Here is a 23,183-nt window from a genome sequence, read left to right as displayed (position 1 = left end):
ACGTTTCGGGTCGAGACCCTTCTTCATGCTAAAGAACACTAAAAAAACTACATTTAACACAAACAAAAAACAGACACAAAGAAGGAAGGGATGGACAGACTGTTGGCGAGGCAGCCATTGCTGGCGTTACCTACTCTGGGTAAGAGCCTACCCGATCTATTCCTCTCATGATCTCATACATCTCTGTAAGATCACCCCTCATCCTCCTGCGCTCCACGGAATAGAGACCCAGCCTACTCAACCTCTCCCTATAGAAACATAGAAACATAGAAAATAGGTGCAGGAGTAGGCCATTCGGCCCTTCGAGCCTGCACCGCCATTCAATATGATCATGGCTGATCATCCAGCTCAGTAGCCCGTACCTGCCTTCTCTCCATACCCCCTGATCCCTTTAGCAAAAAGGGCCACATCTAACTCCCTCTTAAATATAGCCAATGAACTGGCCTCAACTACCTTCTGTGGCAGAGAATTCCACAGATTCACCACTCTCTGTGTGAAGAAATGTTTTCTCATCTCGCACCCTCTAGTCCTGGTAACATCCTCGTAAAGGGCAGGCTCAGCGATCGCTTCGCTGAACACCTGCTCTCGGTCCGCATTAATCAAACTGATCTCCCGGTGGCCGAGCACTTCAACTCCCCCTCCCAATCCCAGTCTGACCTTTCTGTCATGGGCCTCCTCCAGTGCCATAGTGAGGCCCACCGGAAATTGGAGGAACAGCACCTCATATTTCGCCTGGGCAGTTTGCAGCCCAGTGGTATGAACATCAACTTCTCCAACTTTAGATAGTTCCTCTGTCCCTCCCGTCCCCTCCTCCTTCCCAGATCTCCCTCTATCTTCCTGTCTCCACCTATATCCTCCCTTTGTCCCACCCCCCTGACATCAGTCTGAGGAAGGGTCTCGACCCGAAACGTCACTCATTCCTTCTCTCCCGAGATGCTGCCTGACCTGCTGAGTTATTCCAGCATTTTGTGAATAAAAACCTTCGATTTGTACCAGCATCTGCAGTTATCTTCTTATAACATCCTCGTAAATCTTCTCTGTTCCCTTTCCAGCTTGTCAACATCTTTCCTATAATATTTGTATGCAAAAACAAAGTATTTCACTGTACCTAGGTGCATAGGTACAATAAAGCATCATCATCACCAATATCAATACTGATCTTAAAATCTAACAAGAATCATTTTGACAAGTCATTTATTTCTCGTTTATTTATTGATGTGTTAACATTGAGCATTGTAGCATGGACAACACACCCAAGTTCATTATTGGATTGTATTATCAATTGTCTATAGTCACAAGGCAAAAAAACAAACAGAAAACCCATCAAAATATATATCATTAATTACTAATATAAACATTTCTGAAATAAATTATTACAAAACGATTTTCTTTCTCTGAATAAAAAAATTCAAAAGTACATTGTACAAAAGTCGTGAATTAAAGTTCTGATGGGAGGCTACTCCGGAACTTTTCATTTTCTTCCACCGCTGAAAGGCAAATGATGCCTTTCATTGTTTGGCTGTGTAGGTGCTGGATGGAGGCATACCTCACCACTGTTCAATTACGACTGGCATTTATATCGCGCCTAAATGGAGAAAACATCCTCCAGTGCTTCAGTGCGGGCAGATAAAGGCCCATGTCAGAGCAAGCAGGGGTTTCATGGTAAATTCTGAGTATATGGGACTTTATTCCCTGGAACGCAGGAGGCTTGGGGGTAGTCTTATAGAGGTGTATAAAATCACGAGGGGAATAATAGGGTGAATGCATGGAGTCTTATATATTGGCGCTATCTCACAGTAACGGAGGCCCGGGTTCAATCCTGACCTCGAGTGCTTTCAGTGTGAAGTTTGTATATTCTCCCTCTGACGACAAGGGATGTTTTGGTTTCCTCCCACATAGAAACATAGAAAATAAGTGCAGGAGTAGGCCATTCGGCCCTTCCAGCCAACACCGCCATTCAAAATGATCAAGGCTGATCATCCAGAATCAGTACTCCGTTTCTGCTTTCTCCCCATATCCCCAATAGCTAAATCTAACTCTCTTTTGAAAACATCCAGTGGATTGTCCTCTACTGCCTTCTGTGGCAGAGAATTCCACAGATTCACAACTCTCTGGGTGAAAAGGTTTTTCCTCGTCTCAGTCCTAAAGGGCCTACCTCTTGAATTAACATTTTGTTCAAGATGGCCGCGCCGTTGTGTTTGGCTGCCTGCCACTGTATGTTTCTTTTTTTTTTCCTGGTCAGATGTGCAGCACTTTGGTCAATGTGGGTTGTTTTTAAATGTGCTATACAAATAAATTGACTTGACTTGACTTGACTTATTCTTAAACTGTGACCCCTGGTTCTGGACTCCCCCAACATCGGGAACATTTTCCCTGCATCTAGCCTGTCCAATCCCTTAAGAATTTAATGTGTTTCTCTAAGATCCCCTCTCATCCTTCTAAATTCCAATGAATATAAAAGCCCTAAAGTTATTTGGGTGTATAGGTTGATTGGCTTCTGTAAATTGCCCCTCGTGTGTCTGGAGTGAATGCAGAAGTGGAATAACATAGAACTAATGTGAACGGGTCATTGATGGTCGGTGTGGACTCGGTGGGCCGAAGGGCCTGGTTCCATTCAGCACCTGTCAATTCAATACATTTCAAATGAATTCATTTCAACGCAAAATGAAATAGAATTACCAATAGCAATGTTATGTCTGTAGACACTTTAAATTCGAAAGAAAATGTACATTCAAGGTATCAAGAGTTAAGATACATGTGTGCTGGTACAAAATCAGCCATGATCCTATTGAATATCGGTCATAGAGTCATTCAGCATGGAAACAGACCCTTCGGCCCAACTCATCCATGCCAACCAAGATGCCCCATCTAAGCTAAACCCAATTGCCTATGCTTGGAAGGTGTTCCTCCATACCTTTCCGATCCATAGGATCCATAGGTGGTGCGGCTTACTCCTGGTGCTATTATTTATGTCTTCAAGAGAGAATGGAGTTCATGGGGAGGATGAGAAGTTGGCAGGAGTTGGAGACGCAAGGAATTGCAGCTGCTGAAATTTTGCATAGAATACAAAGTGCGACGGAGGGTCCCGCCCCGAAACATCACATCCATGTCCTCCAGAGATGTTGCCTGACCCGCTGTGTTACTCCAGCACTTTGTGTTTTAAATAGGACAGGTGGTTAGGCTTCAGTGTTTTACTGCATCGGATCAATTCTTATAAATAGACACATTTTACCCTGATAATACTTTGTCACGGGACAGCACAGAGGTGGAGGTCTGGAGGAAATTGGGCGGGAGATTCACACCCATAACAGATTTGGCAAATGGATGTACAATCAGATGATCGTAGCTTCAGATTTACAGTAGTTTTGATTAGTTTCGAGATACAGCACGGAAACAGGCCCTTCGGTCCACCGAGTCCACGCCGACTAGCAATCCCTGCACATCAACACTATCCTACACACACTAGAGACAATTTACACGTATACCAAGCCAATTAACCTACAAACCTGTACGTCTTTGGAGTGTGGGAGGAAACCGAAGATCTCGGAGAAAACCCACTCGGTCAAGGGGAGAACGTACAAACTCTGCACAGACAGCACCCGTAGTCAGGATCGAACCCTGGTCTCTAGCGCTGCAAGTGCTGTAAGGCAGCAACTCTACTGCTGCGCCACCGTGCCGCCCAGATCTGCCACCCTCTGCTTGATTGTCTGTTTTTTCCTATTTACAATCTTTCTACCCACTTTCCTTCAAGAGAGAAATGGATGGGTAAGGTTTAGAGAGATATGGGCCAAACCTGGGCAAATGGGACTAGTGTAGATGGAGCATCTTGGTCGGCACGGGCCGAAAGGCTTATTTCCATGCTGTATAACTCAATGACTCTCTGACTGAGGAGAATTGATGGGGTGAATGCATAAAATATTTTTTTCCCAGGGTAGAGGAATCAAGAATCAGAGGGCATAGGTATAAGATGAGAGGTAAAAGTTGGCCAGGTGGGCCTCTTTCCATGCTGCGTGACCCTTTGACCCTGATATTTGCTAACCAAGGCAGTGGTATGAAGCAGAGAAAAGATGATCTTTTTTAACGTGGAGGTGTCCTATTGCGATCACAGCCTCGACTAATCATGATTAAATCAACGAGTCAAAATGCAGTACAATATTTATGAAGATTTGAATGCCCTTTTAGATATATCTGGAGATATGGAGGTGCTGTTCGTCTAAGTGAGCATGAAAATGCTAGATTATAAAAGCATGGGTATGCTGAGATAAATCATTCAGCTCTAGATAACTGCAAAATATCCTCTTCTTCACCTGCACAGCACACATCAAAAATCTGGATAGACAAAGGTAGAACACCTTTGTGTTGCTCATCGTCATGAGCGGAATAGATTGGGTAGATGTTGGGTCTTTCACCCAGAGTAGGGGAATTGAGAACCAGGGGACATAGGTTTAATGTGAGGGGGAAAGATCTAATAGGAACTCGAGGGATAACTTTTTCACGCAAGGGGTAACTTTTGACGCAAAGGGTGGTAAGTGTATTAAATGAGCTGCCGGAGGAGGTGGTTGCGGCAGGTACGATCGCAATGTTTAAGAAGCATTGAGACAGGTGTATGGATGGGACAGGTTTAGAGGTAGGTGGGCCAAATACAGGCAGGTGGGACTAGTGTAGACAGGGCATGTTGGTCGGCGTGGGCAAGTTGGGTCGAAGGGCTTGTGTCCGTGCTGTGTGACTCTACGACTCTACAACAATGTTCAAGGAGCTTGTCATCATCCAGGCTGAAGCAGTCTAGATGATTCATCTACACTCATATCATCCCACACACCCACACACTCAACCATAGATGTTGTGTGGTGTTCACCAGATACACTGCAGTGGTGGTCAGGGATTTTGACATTAGCCACTAACCAAGCCTTCCAATTGCCCTTTCGCTCAAATCCTCTGGAGGTCTTACTGCAAAACATCGTCGGAAAGGAAAACGTTTATTTGGTGTGCTTCTGGGAGCTGATTTATAACGAGGTCTCGGCTCCAGAGAAACATAGAAACATAGAAAGTAGGTGAGGGAGTAGGCCATTCGGCCCTTGAGCTGATCATCCATAATCAGTACCCTGTCCCAGAAGCTCGTCATCTACTTTTGCTTATTTATGTTTGAGCATCCTTAGAAACATAGAAAATAGGTGCAGGAGTAGGCCATTTGGCCCTTCGATCACATTCAATGTGATCATGGCTAATCATCTAAAATCAGTACCCCGTTCCTGCTTTTTCCCCATATCCCTTGATCCCGTTAGCCCGAAGAGCTAAATCTAACTCTCTCTTGAAAACATCCAGTGAATTGGCCTCCACTGCCTTCTGTGGCAGAGAATTCTACAGATTCACAACTCTCTGGGTGAAAAAGTTTTTCCTCATCTCAGTCCTAAATGGCCTACCCCTTATTCTTAAACTGTGGCCCCTGGTTCTGGACTCCCCCAACATCGGGGAACGTTTTTCCTGCATCTACCCTGTCCAAACCCTTGAGAATTTTACATGTTTCTATAAGATCCCCTCTCATCCTTGTACATTGCTGTCGAATGCTCCAAAGTCTTGAATTTGTTTTTGTTTAAGCAAAATGAAAAGTAGTACAAAAACTGCACATGGTCCTTTGGTGTTGACTAGCTCTTGCAGAAATGATACAATCTCGATTGTAGTCATGCATTGTCTTTCCGCTGGCTGGATAACACGCAACAAAAAGCTTTTCACTGTACCTCGGTGCACATGACAATAAACTAAACTCAACTAGACTCGATCTAATGTGATTCATTGATGATCACTTCAGTCTATATTTTTGTCATGGTGGAAGACTGTCAAAGACTGCCCAGTTTACCTGCTTATTAAAGAAGCAAAAGTCAAAATCCTAACCTTGGCTATCATTTTGGATTCTCGACTAAAAATGCTGACATTGTATTAAGACTGATGGCTGATCCATCTCTCCCTCCGAACCCCATTGTCAAATTCATTGGAAACCAACAAAATTGACAAACTACAAACACAAAGTACAGGAGCAACTCAGTGGGTCAGGCGGCATCTCTGTAGGACATGAATATGTGACTGTTTAGAGTCATAGAGTCATAGAGTGATACAGTGTGGAAACAGGCCCTCTGGCCCAACTTACCCACACTAGTCAACATGTCCCAGCTACACTAGTCCTACCTGCCTGCGTTTGGTCCATATCTCTCCAAACCTGTCCTATCCATGTACCTGTCTGTTTCTTAAACATTGGGATAGTCCCAGCCTCAACTACCACCTCTGGCAGCTTGTTCACCACCCACCACCCTTTGTGTGAAAAAGTTAACCCTCAGATTCCTATTAAGACTTTTCCCCTTCGCCTTAAACCTATGTCCTCTGGTCCTCGGTTCCCCTACTCTGGGCAAGAGATTCTGTGCATCTACCCGTTCTATTCCCATCATGTTTGGGTTGGGACCCTTCCTCAGACCCAAAACGTCACTTATCCATGTTCTCCAGAGGTGCTGCCTGACCCGCTGAGTTACTCCAGCACTTTATGTTTTTTTGCACAAGGTTCCAGCATCTGCAATTCCTTGTAGCTACTTAATGGACAAACCCTGACAGCTCTCAAAATTACCTGACCAATACATGGATAATCTACTGTATTAACACTTACTCACAGGGACGTCTCAGCTCCCCATCAGCTACACTAAAGTATTTAAATAACAGCAACAAAAAGTGTTGGAAAGACTGAGCAGGACAGGCAGCATCTCTGGAAAGAGAAACCAACATAATGTTTTTGGAAGGAGACCTTTCATTAGGATAAACATCAGATGAAGTGACCTCAACTATAGATAACACCATAGAAAGCATACTGTCTGGTTGCCGCACAGCTTGGTTTAGGAAAACCTGTGCCCAACAAATTGCAGAGAGTTGTGGATGTAGCCCAGTCCATCACACAGACCAGACTCTGCACCACTGACTCCATCTACACTTCGCACTGCATCATAATCAAAGACTTGTCCCTCCCTTGTCATTCCTTCTTCTTCTCCCCGCTCCCGTCCGGCAGAAGGTGCAGGAGCTTGAAAGTGCGCACCACCAGGCTCAGGAACAGCTTCTTCCCCTCTGTTATCAGGCTTCTGAACGGCCCTTCCACAAGCTAGGGTACTGTCCGATTCACCTCTACCCCATTGCGGGCATTGGACTTTGTCTGTGGAACTGGTGCGCTACAATGCTGAGAACTATATTCTCCACTCTGTATCTTCTCCTTTGCTCTACCTATTGTACTTGAGTTTGACTTGATTGGATTCTTGTATAGTACTATCTGACCTGATTGGATTGCATGCAAAACAAAGCTTTTCGCTGTACCTCGGTAGACGTGACAATAATAAACCTAAACCTGAAACATTGACCTTATTCCACTTTCCACTCATTTTGCTGCCTGTTCCACCATTTCCTGTTTGGTATTTCCAATTTGCAGCATCTGCAGTTGTTTGAGTTTTGTAAACGACTACACTTGGCCATTTGGGGCCTGTCATTGTGTTCGATATCTCCGCCTGCAGAATGCTCATTACACAGACCTGTCTCCATACTAGATTCCTTTTAAGATCATGAGCTAAAATTAATTGATTCAAATGGTGAAGCTTGTCATCTACTTTTGCTTATTTATGTTTGAACATCCTTAGAAACATAGAAAATAGGTGCAGGAGTAGGCCATTTGGCCCTTCGAGCCAGCACCGCCATTCAAGATGATCATGGCTGGTCATCCAAAATCAGTACCCCGTTCCTGCTTTTTCCCCCGTATCCCTTGATTCCCTCAGCCCTAAGAGCTATATCCAACTCTCTTTTGAAAACATCCAGTGAATTGGCCTCCACCGCCTTCTGTGGCAGGAAGTTCCACAGATTCACAACTCTTTGGGTGACTCTTGAAGGAGTCCAAAGCTCTATAGGTTGTGCTGCCTGACCTGCTGAGTTAGAACACAGAACAGTACAGCACAGGAACAGGCCCTTCAGCCCACAATGTTTGTGCCGAACATGATGCCAAGTGAAACTAATCTCATATCGAACATAGGACAGTAGTTAGTTTCTTTTTGCTGAAGACTCCAGCACCTGTAGTCTCTTGTGTCTCCAAATCCCAGTCTTGTTTGTGTCAGCTACTTTGTTTGCAGCCAGGTTCCAAGCATAAACTGCGCGAAGGTTTGGCCAACATTAGTTCCACATTTTGTATTTCGGAGGCATCGTCTCCCAAGGCAGGAGGGATAAGTGAAGTCCCAGCCTGGGACCTTGCTCTTCCAACATGGTGAGATACTTCAGCCAGGACCACGAGTGTCGCTGGAGGGTCTGGTGTTGGTGAAGAAAGGTCTCGACCCGAAACGTCACCTCCAGTGCTATTTGTTTAGGTGCCAGAGCTGTCGCTGGTGCCGGGGCGGCCGCTGTTACTTTCCCCGCTAGTTACAATCCCCCGCTGTTTATTTGGGCTTTTTTTGTTTTTACAGAGGTGCCGGATCGGCGCTCCGGTGATCTCCGGCAACGCTGCACCCCTGCTCACCTCTCCAGGGATGCCGCTGGTCCTGCTGAGTTACTCCAGCATTGTGCGTGCGTGCGTGTGTGTGTCCGTCAGCAAGGACTGTGCCCCGTCTCGCCGCTACTTGCAGGTGTGGACGTTGTAGACGCGCGTGCACTCCTGGCAGCTGACGTGGCAGCACCAGTGGAAGATGCAGTGGCATTTCTCCCGCCGCCTCTCCGTCCTGGTGTCGTAGCCACGGCCGCAGCACAGCAGCTCGCAGCCGTCGATGCCGTGCGACGTGTCGTTGCAATGGCGCTGGCGCGTGCCGAACGAGCCCGTCTCGGGGTTGGGGCTGCAGAAGTTGGGCGACGGGTCGTAGTAGACCAGGTCCCTCTCGGTCGGGGCCTTGAACAGAGCGTACTTGGGGCTGAGGGTCTCCACCCAACCCCGCGACTCGTGGTGCCTCTCCACCGCCATCTCCGACGCGCTGTCGTACTTGTCCTTCAGGTAGTCCCCAATCACGCGGAAGTCGGGCTGAGACCACCAGCAGGTCTTCACTTCACAGCTCCCCGACAGGCCGTGGCACTTACACTTCAGGTGCATGTGGTCCAAAATGGCCTGGAGGACAGAAGCACAACAGCAGCACCTTTCAATTGCTTCTGTTTGGACAATCGCACAGTCACAGAGCCGGACAGCATGGAAACATCCAGTCCACGCCAACCAAAACCCTCCGCTTAAGCTAGTCCCATTTCCCCGCGTTTGGCCCATATCCCTCCATCTACACCTCACGCTGCCTCGGCAAGGCCAGCAGCACAATCAAGGACGAGTCTCGCCCCGGTCAATCCCTCTTCTCCCCTCTCCCATCGGGCAAAATGAACAGAAGTGTGAAAACGCACACCTCCAGATTCAGGGACAGTTTCTTCCCAGCTGTTATCAGGCAACTGAACCATCCTACCACAACCAGAGAGCAGTGCTGAACTACTATCTACCACATTGGAGACCCGTGGACTATCTTTAATCGGAATTTACTGGCCGTTACCTTGCACTAAACCTTATTCCCTTTATCATGTCTCTACACTGTGGACGGCTTGATTGTATTCACATGTGGTCTTTCCGCTGACTGGTTGGCACACAACAAAAGCTTTGCACTGTATCTCGGTACACATGACAATAAACTACACTATAACTAAAACCAAACAAAACCTCTCCTATCCATGTACCTATCCATGTGTCTTTTAAATGTTCTATGTTCTAAATCTTCTCTGCACACTTTCCAGTTCAATGACATCCTTCCTAAAGCTAGGTGACTAACACTTTCCACACTTCTCCAAGTGTGGCCTCACAAACGTCTCGTACAACTGTACCATCACATCCCAACTTCTATACTCAATAACCTGACTGATGAGGGCCAATATACCGAAACCTTCTTGCCTACCCTAGCTGCCTGCGACACCACTTTCAAGGAACTATGTACCTGCACTCCTGTGGCGCCACTCTCAGGGAACTATGTACCTGCGCACCTAGAACCCTCTGCTCTGCAACACTCCCAATCTACCTGCGACGCCACTTTCAGGAACTATGTACCTGCACTCCTAGATCCCTCTGCTCCACAATACATCCTGTCTAGTTGTGACCCCACTTTCTAGGAACTGTGTACCTGCACTCCAAGATCCCTCTGCTCGACAACACTCCCAGTCTACCTGTGATGCCACTTTCTGGGAACTGTGTACCTGCACTCCTACATCCCTCTGCTCTACAACGCTCCCCAGGGCCCTGCCGTCCCTGCCCAGGTTTGTTTGCTTGACCTCCCCATCTACCTGCACCGCCAGAGGGAGCGGAGACCTGATGCCTGGTTCTCCGTGCCCTCGCGCTGTAAGCGGCCGATTCCCAGGATCGACCCTGCCCCCATGCCCGCCCCCACCGCCTCCCCCCTGCCCGCCCCCCTACCCGCCCCCCTGCCCGCCCCCACCCCCCCGCCTGGCCCCTGCCCGCCCCCACGCCCCCCGCCTGCCCCCACCCCCCCCCCCCGCCTGCCCCCCTGCCTCCGCAGTGGGCCTCACCATGCGGCCAGCCTCGTTGTTGTGCCGGTTCATGGCGGATCGAGCATCGGGCCGGTTCTCCCGGGCATCGGCAAACTCGCGCGACACCATGCTGCCGAACTCCACGTCCTCGCTGCAGCCGCCCCACTTCCAGCCCTCGCCCGGCTGCCCCTTGTGCCGCCCGTCGCAGCCACAGATGACCGCCGTGCCCTCCGCGCATAAGCGGGTGATGGAGAAGGCGACGCCGGCAGAAGCGATGGCGTGGACAAAGGCCGATTCCCGCATGGCTAGGCACAGAGAGAGAGAGAGGGAGAGAGAGAGGGCACAGGTCTATTACCAAAACTCACACCAACGGCAACAGTCAAGTCAAAGGATGTATCAGAAGGAACTGCAGGTGCTGGTTTAAACCGAAGGTAGACACAAAGTGCTGGAGTAACTCAGTGGGTCAGGCAGCATCTCTGGAGGGAAGGAATGGGTGATGTTTTAGGTCGAGACCCTTCTTCAGATATATGTGTATGTGTATGTGTATGTATATGTGTGTATATGTGTATATATACACACACGTTGAACTTTTCAGTCTGAAGAAGTCCCTGATTACATTTTATCTCTGTTTGCTTTGTCGTTACCTTCTCCTAGCTAATAATGATCTTTTCTACATTTTCCTTGATCTCCACTTTTTATAAAACATTGGGATAGTCTCTGTCTCAACTACCTCCTCTGGTAGCTTGTTCCATATGCCCACCACCCTTTAAGTGAAAAAGTTACCCCTCAGATTCCTATTTAAATCTTTTCCCCTCACCTTGAACCTCTGTCCTCTGGTCCTCGATTCCCCTACTCTGGGTAAAAGACTCTGTGCATCTACCCGATCTATTCCACTCGTGATTTTGTACACCTCTATAAGATCTCCCCTCATCCTCCTACGCTCCATGAAATAGAGACCCAGCCTACACAACCTCTCCCTATAGCTCACACCCTCTAGTCCTGGCAACATCCTCGTAAATCTTTTCTGAACCCTTTCCAGCTTGACAATATCTTTCCTGTAACATGGTGCTCAGAACAACACAATACTCTAAATGCGGTCTCGCCAATGTCTTATACAACTGCAACATGACCTCCCAACTTCTATACTCAATACTCTGACTGATGAAGGCCAAAGTGCTGAAAACCTTTTTGACTACCTAATAAGGTGGTCAAAAATGTGCAGGACAAGTTTTTTTACACAGAGAGCTGTTAATGCCTGGAACACGCTGCCAGGGGTGGTGGTGGAGGCAGATACAATAATGGCATTTAAGAGTCTTTTGGATAGGCACATGGATATGCAGGAAATGGAGAGATATGGATCACGTGCAACGGTACGATACAATAGAACATCATTTATCCCAGGAGGGAAATTGATCTAAAACAGTCATAAAAACACAAAATACACAAAACACAAAATTAATCTTGAAACATGAAATTAAAATGACGATTGGAAAGGATTGGGGATGTGCAAAGATTGGGGAGGAAGGGGGGGGGGGGATTATGGGGGGGTCAGTCTCAGTCTACCCCACGACAGAAGGAGGGTGAGTTGTACAGATTGATAGCCACAGGGAAGAAGGATCTCCTGTGGCGTTCTGTGCTGCATCTCGGTGGGACCAGTTTGTCGCTGAAGGTGCTCCTCAGGTTGACCAGTGTGTCATGGAGGGGGTGAGCTGTATTGTCCAATACAGCATCCTCCTCTCCATGTCCACCTACCAAGAATCCAACTCTGCCCCCCCCCCCCCCCCCCCCCCCCATCCACATTTTGGCATCCATGTTTGGTACAGACATTGTGAACCGATAGGCCTAACCCACGGTGTACCATTCTATGTTCTATGTTCTAACAGAAGGGAAGAAGCTGTTCCTGAGTCTGGTGGTGCGCGCTTTCAAGCTCCTGCACCTTCTGCCGGTCAGGAGCGGGGAGAAGAAGAGGTTATATTCACTGGATTTTAGAAGGAAGAGAGCGGATCTTACGGAAGCATTTAAAATTCTTAAAGGATTGTACAGGCTAGATGCAGGAAAAATGTTCCCGATGTCGGGGGAGTCCAGAACCAGGGGCCACAGTTTAAAAATAAGGTGTCGACCATTTAGGACTGAGATGAGGAGAAACTTTTTCACCCAGAGAGTTGTGAATCTGTGGGATTCTCCGCCACAGAAGGCAGTGGAGGCCAATTCACTGGATGTTTTCAAGAGAGAGTTAGATTTAGCTCTTGGGGCTAACGGAATCAAGGGATGTGGGGAGAAAGCAGGAACGGGGTACTGATCCTGGATGATCAGCCATGATCATATTGAATGGTGGTGCTGGCTCGAAGGGCCAAATGGCCTACTCCTGCACCTATTTTCTATGTTTCTACGTTTCTAAGAAGGGAAGACCGTGGGCTGGGGGATACGATTTCCTGCTTGCAGGATTTATTCACAAAATGCTGGAGTAACTCAGCAGGTCAGGCAGCATCTCAGGAGAGAAGGAATGGGCGACGTTTCGGGTCGAGACCCTTCTTCAGACTGAACCTTGAAGTTCTACCTCAAGGTACACCTGCTTGCGGGAAGTGAGTTACCTTTATCCAAGACGGGCCCGAAGATTGCCAAGTTATCCTCGACAGTGGTGCAGTTCCATCTTCTCCCTCGAAACTGATGCTGGCATTCCTGAATGCCAATCTTCACCCCCTGAGCCACACTGGGCATGATCTCCATGTAGTTGCGGCAGAACCGGAGTTGTTTGGGCACCAGTCCGGGGATGCTCCCGCACAGTATGGGGTGAGTGGCCAGCGTTGAGTATTGATGACTGACCGCCAAAGACCTGCCCGGGGAAAAGAGAAAAAAATCCTCTTATTGACGCAGGAAAACCTATACAAAAATACAATCGTCAAATTCCAGTACAATAGGTAGAGCGAAGGGGAAGCTAGTGTACACCTGGAGTATTGTGTACAATTTTGGTCCCCTAATCTGAGGAAAGACATTCTTGCCATAGAGGGAGTACAGAGAAGGTTCACCAGATTGATTCCTGGGATGGCAGGACTTTCATGTGAAGAAAGACTGGCTTGTGCTCGCTGGAATTTAGAAGATTGAGGGGGGATCTTATAGAAACTTACAAAATTCTTAAGGGGTTGGACAGGCTAGATGCAGGAAGATTGTTCCCGATGTTGGGGAAGTCCAGAACAAGGGGTCACAGTTTAAGGATAAGGGGGAAGTCTTTTAGGACTGAGATGAGAAAGTTATTTTTCACACAGAGAGTGGTGAATCTGTGGAATTCTCTGCCACAGAAGGTAGTTGATTGAGGCCAGTTCATTGGCTATATTTAAGAGGGAGTTAGATGTGGCCCTTGTGGCTAAAGGGATCAGGAGGTATGGAGAGAAGGCAGGTACAGGATACTGAGATGGATGATCAGCCATGATCATATTGAATGGCGGTGCAGGCTCGAAGGGCCGAATGGCCTACTCCTGCACCTATTTTCTATGTTTCTATGTTTCTATGTTTCTACAGAGTGTAGAATATAGTTCTCAGCATTGTAGCGCACCAGTTCCAGGGACAAAGTCCAATGTCCACAATGGGGTAGAGGTGAATCGGACAGTACCCTAGCTTATGGAAGGGCCGTTCAGAAGCCTGATGGAAGGGCCATTCAGAGGCCATTCAGAAACCTCTGACACCCGTACTAATCGAGAATCTATCTATCTCTGCCTTAGATAGATTTACTGACTTGGCCTTCCGTGGCAAACAATTCCACAGATTCAACATGGAAGGGGGTGGTGAACTTTCTCACAATTTCTTAGAACATAGAACATTTATTTTTAGATTAGTTTATTGTCACACGTACCGAGGTACAGTCAAAAGCTTTTGTTGCGTGCTAACCAGTCAGCGGAAAGACAATACACGATTACAATCGAGCCATTCACAGTGTACAGTGATAAGAGAATTATGTTTAGTGCAAGGTAAAGCCAGCAAAGTCCGAACAAGGGTAGTCCGAGGGTCACCAACGAGGTAGATGGTAGTTCAGCACTGCTCTCCAGATTAGTTCGGAGATACAGCGCAGAAACAGGCCATTCGGCCCACCGAGGCCACACTGGCCAGTGATTCCCGGGGACATACACTGGGGACAATTTTATATTGATACCAAGCCAATCAATCTACAAACCTGTACGTCTTTGGAGTGTGGAAGGAAACTGAAGATTTTGGAGCGAACTCACGCGGTCACAGGGAGAATGTACAAAGTCCGTACAGACAGCACCCGTAGTCGGGATTGAACCCGGGTCTCTGGCTCTGCAAGCGCTGAAAGGCAGCAACTCTACCGCTGCGCCACCATGCCGCTAAGCTCTGGTAGAATGATTCCGCTACCTCAGGGAAGAAACTGTCTCTAAATCTGGTGGCAAGGTCAGAAGGAATAGTTGTGCATTTTCACACTTCCATCCCTTTTGCCTGATGGGAATGGGGAGTAGATGGAACAGCCAGGGTGCGACTCATCCTTGATTGTGCTGCTGGCCTTGCCGAGGCAGCGTGAGGTGTAGATGGAGTCAATGGAGTTAGCTTTAGAAGATAGACAGAATCTGCTGGAGGAACTCAGAGGGTCAGGCAGCGTCTATGAAAAGAAGGAATAGGCGATGTTCCGGGTTAGATCCTTTCTTCAAAACCTTCCTCAATCCCAAGAAGGGTTCTGACCCCAAAACGTCACCTATTTCTTCTCTCCAGAGATGCTGCCTGACCCGCTGAGTTACTCCAGCATTTTGTGTTCATCTTCAGTATAAACCAGCGTCTGCAGTTCCTTTCTGAACATTAGTTTAGTTTAGTTTAGTTTCTTTTATTGTCACATGTGCCAAGGTAGAGTGAAAAGCTTCTATTTCTGCGTGCTATCCATCCAGCGGAAAGACTATACATGATAACAATCGAGCCGTTCAGAGTAGAAAGCAACAGGATAAAATGAATAACGTTTTTATTGCAAGATGAAGTCCAGTAAAGTCCGATTAAAGACAGTTCGTAGGTCTCCAATGAGGTAGATGGTAGGTCAGGACCGTTCTCTAGTTGGTGATAGGACACAGACAGATCCGATTTCCAGGATGAAAATATCTAATAACCACAGGGCATAGCTTTTAGGTGAGTGGGGCAAAGTTTAAAGGAGATAGTTGTTTACACAGAGTGTACTGAGTGTCTGGAATGTGCACTCCATGGTAATGGTGGGGGCAGATACGATAATGGGGTTTAAGAGTTCAGGGACAGGCCCTTCAGCCCACAATGTCTGTACCAAACATGAAACCATGAACATCTCTTATCAACCTGCACACACTCCATATCCCACCATTCCCTGTATATCCAGGTGCCTCTCATGGAGTCATCGACTCATAGAGTGATACAGCGTGGAAACAGGCCCTTCGGCCCAACTTGCCCACACCGGCCAACAATGTCCCAGCTACACTAGTCCCACCTGCCCGCGTTTGGTCCACATCCCTCCAAACCTGTCCTCTCCAAGTCCTCTCCAAACACCACTATTGTATCTGCCTCCACCACCACCCCTGGCAGCGCGTTCCAGGCACCCCCCACCTTCCGTGAAAAAAAAACCTGGCCCGCACATCTCCTTTAAACGTTGCCCCTCACAACTTGAAACCGTGCCCTCTCGTCTTTGACATTTCCATCCTGGGATAAAGGTTCTGACTGCATACCCTATCTATGCCTCGCTTTTTCCTCATCTCCGTCCTAAATGGCCTACCCCTTTTCTTAAAGTGTGACTCCTGGGGGAGTCCAGAACCAGAGGTCACAGGTTAAGAATAAGGGGTAGGCCATTTAGGACTGAGATGAGAAAAAACCTTTTTCACCCAGAGAGTTGTGAATCTGTGGAATTCTCTGCCACAGAAGGCAGTGGAGGCCGATTCACTGGATGTTTTCAAGAGATTTAACTCTCAGGGCTAAAGGAATCAAGGGATATCGGGGAGAAAGCAGGACCGGGGTACTGATTCTGGATGATAAGCCATGATCATATTGAATGGCGGTGCTGGCTCAAAGGGCCGAATGGCCTACTCCTGCACCTATTTTTCTATGTTTCTATGTTCCCCATAATTTTATGTACTCCTATCAGTTCTCCCCACAACCTCTGATGTTCCAGCAAAAACAAATCAAGTTTATCAAACCTCACCTCGTAGTCAGGTGGGAAAGAACTGCAGATGCTGGTTTAAATCAAAGGTAGACACAAAATGCTGGAGTAACTCAGCGGGACAGGCAGCTTCTCCAGAGATGCTGCCTGTCCCGCTGAGTTACTCCAGCATTTTGCGTCTTCTTCCCCTTATAGTTAATACCCCCTAATCCAGGCAGCCTTCCTGTAAACCTCTGGTGATAATTTTCCGAGGTAATGTATGATGAGCGTTTGTCGGCACTGGGCCTGTACTCGCTGGAGTTTAGAACGATGAGGGGGGACCTCATTGAAACTTACCGAATAATGAAAGGCCTGGATAGAGTGGATGCGGAGAGGATGTTTCCGCTAGTGAGAGAGTCTAGACCTAGCGGGCACAGCCTCAGAAATAAAGGATGTACCTTTAGGAAGATGAGGAGGAACTTCTTTAGTCAGAGGGTGGTGAATCTGTGGAATTCATTGCCACAGACGCCTTTGGAGGCCAAGTCAGTGGGTATTTTTAAAGTGAAGATTGCTAAGTTCTTGATTAGTACGGGTGTCAGAGGTTATGGGGAGAAGGCAGGAGAATGGGGTTAGGAGGGAGAGAGAGAGATCAGCCATGATTGAATGGCGAAGTAGACTCGATGGGCTGAATGGCCTAATTCTGCTCCTGTGTCTTACGAGCTAATGAATTTATGACAGATTTTGTTTTCTCTGGAACGCCAGAGGTTGATGGGGAGACCTGGCCTAAACCATTTGGGTAGGTGCATTAGACTGGCAAAAGCAAAGATTGATAGGTTCTTGATTAGCACGGGTGTCACGAGTTAAGGGGAGAAGGCAGGAGAATGGGGTTGTGAAGGAGAGATAGATCAGCCACGAATGAATGGCAGAGTAGATTCAATGGCCCGAATGGCCTACTTCTTCTCCTATGATTGATGACCTTATGCCTTGTAGATGTCTGAGGAACTGGGGTGGTGGTGAGGTTAATGGCAGGGCAGATGTCCCACCCTGATCTTGGTATTTATCTCTGTTCAGGGTGCCTGGAACAAGATCGCTTGACTTTTTCTTTGTGCTACTGGTCTGGGATTATGCACTGTGGCCTGCCCGTGACCTGCTCTGTTCCACCAATTTTTGTTCATGCAATTCTGTTGATTTCTACCCTCAGAAACTGGTATGTCAACATTCTTCGTGTAATTTTGCAAGGCCAGTCGCCACAGTTTAGACTTTGCATCAGACTTTAGAGATACAGCGCGGAATCAGCCCCTTCGGCCCAGCGTGTCCGTGCAGACCAGCGATCACTTAGGGGTGGCACGGCGCGGTGGCACGGCGGTAGAGCTGCTGCCTCACAGCGCCAGAGACCCGGCTTCGATCCCAACTATGGCCGCTGTCTGTACGGAGTTTGTACGTTCTCCCCGTGACCTGCCTGTGTTTTCTCCGAGATCTTCGGTTTCCTCCCACACTCCAAAGACGCACAGGTTTGTAGATTAATTGGCTCGGTGTAAATGTAAATTGACCCTACTGTGTGGGGATCGCTGGTTGACGTGGACTCGTTGGGTCGAAGGGCCTGTTTCCACGCTGAATTTCTAAACTAAACAAAACTAAATACTAGCACTATCCTCTACACCAGGTGTAATTTTTTGCTGTTGGCAGTTAGCCAGAAGATTTGGGCAATTTTTTGCACAGTGAAGCACAGTTGGTCTAATTTGAGGACAGACATTCTTGCTATTGAGGGAGTGCAGCGTAGGTTCACCAGGTTAATTCCCAGGATGGCGGGACTGACTTATGATGAAAGAATGGGTCGACTGGGCTTGTATTCGCTGGAATTTAGAAGGATGAGAGGGGATTGTATAGAAACATGTAAAATTCCTAAAGGATTGGACAGGCTAGATGCAGGAAAAATGTTCCCAATGTTGGGGGAGTCCAGAACCAGGGGTCACAGTTTAAGAATAAGGGGTAGGCCATTTAAGAATAAGGGGTAGGCCACTTCTTCACCCAGAGAGTGTGAATCTGTGGAATTCTCTGCCACAGAAGGCAGAGGAGGCCAATTCACTGGATGTTTTCAAGAGAGAGTTAGATTTCGCTCTTCGGGCTAACGGAATCAAGGGATATGGGGAAAAAGCAGGAACGGGGTACTGATTTTAGATGATCAGCCATGATCATATTGAATGGCGGTGCTGGCTCGAAGGGCCGAATTCCCTAATCCTGCACCTATTTTACTATGTTTCTATGTTTCTCAGTCCCGACTTGTAACATCACCTTTTCAGTCCCTGCACAGATGCTGCCTGACCTGCCAGTCCAGCACTTTGTGCTTCGAGCTGAACCATTTCCATTCTGTCTCACAATACTTACCAATATTGTGAATATTCATTAGACCTGCCAGATAGGGTGAATGCACTGTGTTTTACCTAGGTTAGGGTTAATCAAGAACCAGAGGGCCTAGGTTCAAGGTGAGAGGGCAAAGATTTAATAGGGACCTTTACACACAGGGTGGTGGGTGTATAGAACGAGCTGACAAGGGGTGTAGGTGAGGCAGGAACTACAACATCATTTAAAAGATATTTGGACAGGTACATGAATAGGAACGGTTTAGAGGGATCTGGGCTAAACAAGGGGAAATGGGATAATTTAAATCGGGCATCTTGATCGGCATGGACAAGTTGGGTCGAAGGGTCTGTATCCAGGCTGCATGAGTCTATTGGAAGATAATTCTTTCATTATCTAATAATTAGTTCTGGAACTCCTTCCCACAAACTGAGATAGTGGTTGAAATATTCGCCTCCTTCCAAATTATGTTTAGGTTTATTATTGCCATGTGTAACAAAGTACAGTGAGAATATTTGTTGTGCTTGCTATCCAATCCGCTTAGATAATACTACACATAAATACAATCAAGCCCAACTCAAGTACAATAGGTAGAGCAAAGGGGAAGATACAGAGTGCAGAATATAGTTCTCAGCATTGTAGCGCACCAGTTCCAGAGACAAAGTCCAATGTCCGCAATGGGGTAGAGGTGAATCGGACAGTACCCTAGCGTATGGAAGGGCCGTTCAGAAGCCTGATAACAGAGGGGAAGAAGCTGTTCCTGAGTCTGGTGGTGCGCGCTTTCAAGTTTCTGTACCTTCTGCCGGTCAGGAGCGTGGAGAACAAGGAATGACGGGGGTGGGACAAGTCTCCGATTATGTTGGCTGCTTTCCCGACACAGCATGGTGTAGATGTAGTCAGTGGTGGGGACTCTGGTCTGTGTGATGGACTGGGCTGCATCTTTACCTATACACTAAAGGTGCCTGCAAAAAGACACAAGGTGCTGGAGTAACTCAGCGGGTCAGGCAGCATCTCTGATGAACATGGGCAAGTGACGTTTCACAGAGTGCTGGTGTAACTCAGCGGGTCAGGCAGCATCTCTGATGAACATGGGCAAGTGACGTTTCATAGAGTGCTGGTGTAACTCAGCGGGTCAGGCAGCATCTCTGATGAACAAGTGACGTTTCGGGTTAAGGCCAGCACTTAGTGTGTGGGAAGGAACTGCAGATGCTGGTTTAAACCAAAGATAGACACAGAGTGCTGGAGTAACTCAACGGGCCAGGCAGCATCTCTGGAGAAAAGGAATAGATATCATTTTGGATCCAGACCCTTCTTCAGACTGAGAGTCTGGGGAAAGGGAAAACGAGAGATATAGACGGTGATATAGATTGATATTGAACAAATAAATGAAAGATATGCAAAAAAGTAATGTTGATAAAGGAAGCAGGCCGTTGTTAGTTGTGGGCTAGGTGAAAACCAGTTACAGACAATGACGGATTGAGGAGGGATGGAGGGAGAGGGGATGTAATGGTTACTTAAAGCTAGAGAAATCAAATTCATACTGCTGCGTTGTAAGCTGCCCAAGTGAAAACAAGAAACATAGTCATAGAAACATAGAAAATAGGTGCAGGAGTAGGCCATTTGGCCCTTCGAGCCAACACCGCCATTCAATATGATCATGGCTGATCATCCAGAATCAGTACCCCGTTCCTGCTTTCTCCCCATATCCCTTGATTCCGTTAGCCCTAAGAGCTGTGTCCGACTTTCTCTTGAATACATCCAGTGAATTGGCCTCCACTGCCTTCTGTGGGGGAGAGTTCCACAGATTCACAACTGAGGTGCTGTTCCTCATAATTCGTCCCTTTGTGTGTTAACCAGCATCTGCAGTTTTTACAGAGGTGCCTGCAAGGCCTGGGGCCAAGTGCAGGAGATGGGTTGAGGTGCGAGCATTTTGGCTGAGCCGAATAGCCTCCCTCCTTGATTCAACCTGATCCTGGTAGACCCTCAGCAAGTAAGGTTGATCAAGTAGAATACTTCTCATTCTGCACGGAACTCTTCTATATTCTCTCAATCTCCCCCAATCACACTACACTTGACACATTGCCTTACCCACCCATGCTCTTTGATGCTTAAGTAGGATTCTTTAGCATTACTGTACTTATCTCTATTCTTTAGCTGGGCCACTGACAGCTGTATCATCTTTGCCTAGCCACCTGAGCTGAATGGTGTCTATTGTCACCGTACGAGTATCTCATTCTCTGTTCCAATCCTTTGTTCAGATCTAATTCAATATATTTTGGATCGATTCCAAGAAGTTAAGAACTCAACAAAAAAAAAAACGATCTGCCATCACAAGCCATTTAACTCTTTGCCTTCTCAGCTTCCACCTTATGTGGTTGGTGCAGGGTCACCAGCCAAAGTCACGCAGCCTTGTTGGGACTCAGCGGGTCGGGTAGCGTCTGTGGAGACAATGTGCGGGGCTGGGGGACAGTGCAGATTGTAGAAAGGAGAAAGCTGGAAAAGAGAGGTGGTCATAAGGTCATAAGTGATAGGAGCAGGATTAGGCCATTCGGCCCATCAAGTCTACTCCGCCATTCAATCATGGCTGGGAGGAGATCTTATCGAAACGTATAAGATTATTAAGGGGTTGGACACGTTAGAGGCAGGAAACATGTTCCCAATGTTGGGGGAGTCCAGAACCAGGGGCCACAGTTTAAGAATAAGGGGTAGGCCATTTAGAACGGAGATGAGGAAAAACTTTTTCAGTCAGAGAGTTGTAAATCTGTGGAATTCTCTGCCACAAAAGGCAGTGGAGGCCAATTCTCTGGATGTTTTAAAGAGAGAGTTAGATTTAACTCTTAAGGCTAAGGGAATCAAGGGATATGGGGAGAAGGCAGGAACGGGGTACTGATTGAGAATGATCACATTGAATGGCGGTGCTGGCTCGAAGGGCCGAATGGCCTCCTCCTGCACCTATTGTCTATATCTATCTTTCCCTCCTAACCCCATTCTTCTGCCTTCTCCCCATAGCATAGAAACATAGAAACATAGCAAATAGGTGCAGGAGTAGGCCATTCGGCCCTTCGAGCCAGCACCACCATTCAATATGATCATGGCTGATCATCCAAAATCAGTACCCCGTTTCTGCTTTCACCCCATATCCCTTGATTCCGTTAGCCCCCAAGAGCTAAATCTAACTCTCTCTTGAAATCCAGTGAATTGGCCTCCACTGCCTTCTGTGGCAGAGAATTCCACAGATTCACAACTCTCTGGGTGATAAACTCCCTGACACCCGCACTAAACAAGAATCTATCTATCTCTGCCTTAAAAATATCCACTGACTTGGCCTCCAGAGTCTTCTGTGGCAAAGAATTCCGCAGATTCACCACCCTCTGACTGAAGAAATTCCTCCTCAACTCCTTCCTAAAGAAACGTCCTTTAATTCTGTGCCTAAGGCCTCTGGTCCTCGACTCTCCCACTGGTGGAAACATCCTCTCCATATCCAGGTGGGCACAAAATGCTGGAGTAACTCAGCGGGTCAGGCAGCATCCCTGGGGAAGAAGGATAGATGACGTTTCGGGTTGGTACACTTCTTCAGACTGAACGTAGGGGATGGGGGGAGGGGACGGGTTGTGCGAATAGCTGGCGGTGAGAAAAGTAAATGACCAAGGCCAGTGTCTGCCTTTTCTTCGCTTTCTCCCAAACAGGAAGGAAAGTCCGAATTCTGCCACTGGTCCATATTGTGAAATTGGTGAGGAAGTTAGCAGCAAGCAATAATTGATATCCAACAGTACGAACTATAAACGGTCTGAGAAAGGATCCTGACCCAAAACGTCGCCTATCCATGTTCTCCAGAGATGCTGCCTGACCCACTGAGTTACTCCAGCACTTTGTGTCTTATCTTAGGGGGAATTCTCTACAAGGAGACGTTGGATTTAGATTTAGATTTTTTTTAAAGAATTAGAGATACGCACTTTGAAGAAAGTGGACGCACTTTGAAGATAGACACAAAATGCTGGAGTAACTCAGCGGGACGGGCAGCATCTCTGGAGAGAAGGAATGGGTGACGTTTTGGGTTGAGACCCCTTCTTCAGACTGATGTCAGGGGAGGGGAGGGGACGGGACAAACCCGCCCTTTCCCCTGACTCAGTCTGAAGAAGGGTCTCGACCCGAAACATCACCCATTCCTTCTCTCCAGAGATGCTGCCTGTCCCGCTGAGTTACTCCAGCATTTTGTGCCTTCCTTCGACTTAAACCA

The 23,183-nt window shown here is 47.5% G+C and overlaps 1 protein-coding gene across 1 annotated transcript in view; it reads right to left on the bottom strand.

Moving 5' to 3' along the window:
- Window positions 1-8,617: 8,617 nt before the first annotated feature.
- wnt3a (wingless-type MMTV integration site family, member 3A) overlaps window positions 8,618-23,183 on the bottom strand; it is a 63,194-nt gene continuing 48,628 nt past the window's right edge. Inside the window, exons 2-4 of the mRNA XM_078398482.1 lie at window positions 13,092-13,333; window positions 10,540-10,805; window positions 8,618-9,097 (exon numbers count right to left, since the gene is read on the bottom strand). Coding sequence (XP_078254608.1) covers window positions 8,618-9,097; window positions 10,540-10,805; window positions 13,092-13,333 — 988 coding nt within the window. The remainder of the gene's footprint in view (window positions 9,098-10,539; window positions 10,806-13,091; window positions 13,334-23,183) is intronic.

The sequence above is a fragment of the Rhinoraja longicauda genome, chromosome 4 (assembly GCF_053455715.1).
Source record: "Rhinoraja longicauda isolate Sanriku21f chromosome 4, sRhiLon1.1, whole genome shotgun sequence".
Taxonomy (NCBI): Eukaryota; Metazoa; Chordata; class Chondrichthyes; order Rajiformes; family Arhynchobatidae; genus Rhinoraja; species Rhinoraja longicauda.
Note: the sequence above shows the minus strand (reverse complement) of the source record. Positions and strands in the feature narration are given on the sequence as shown.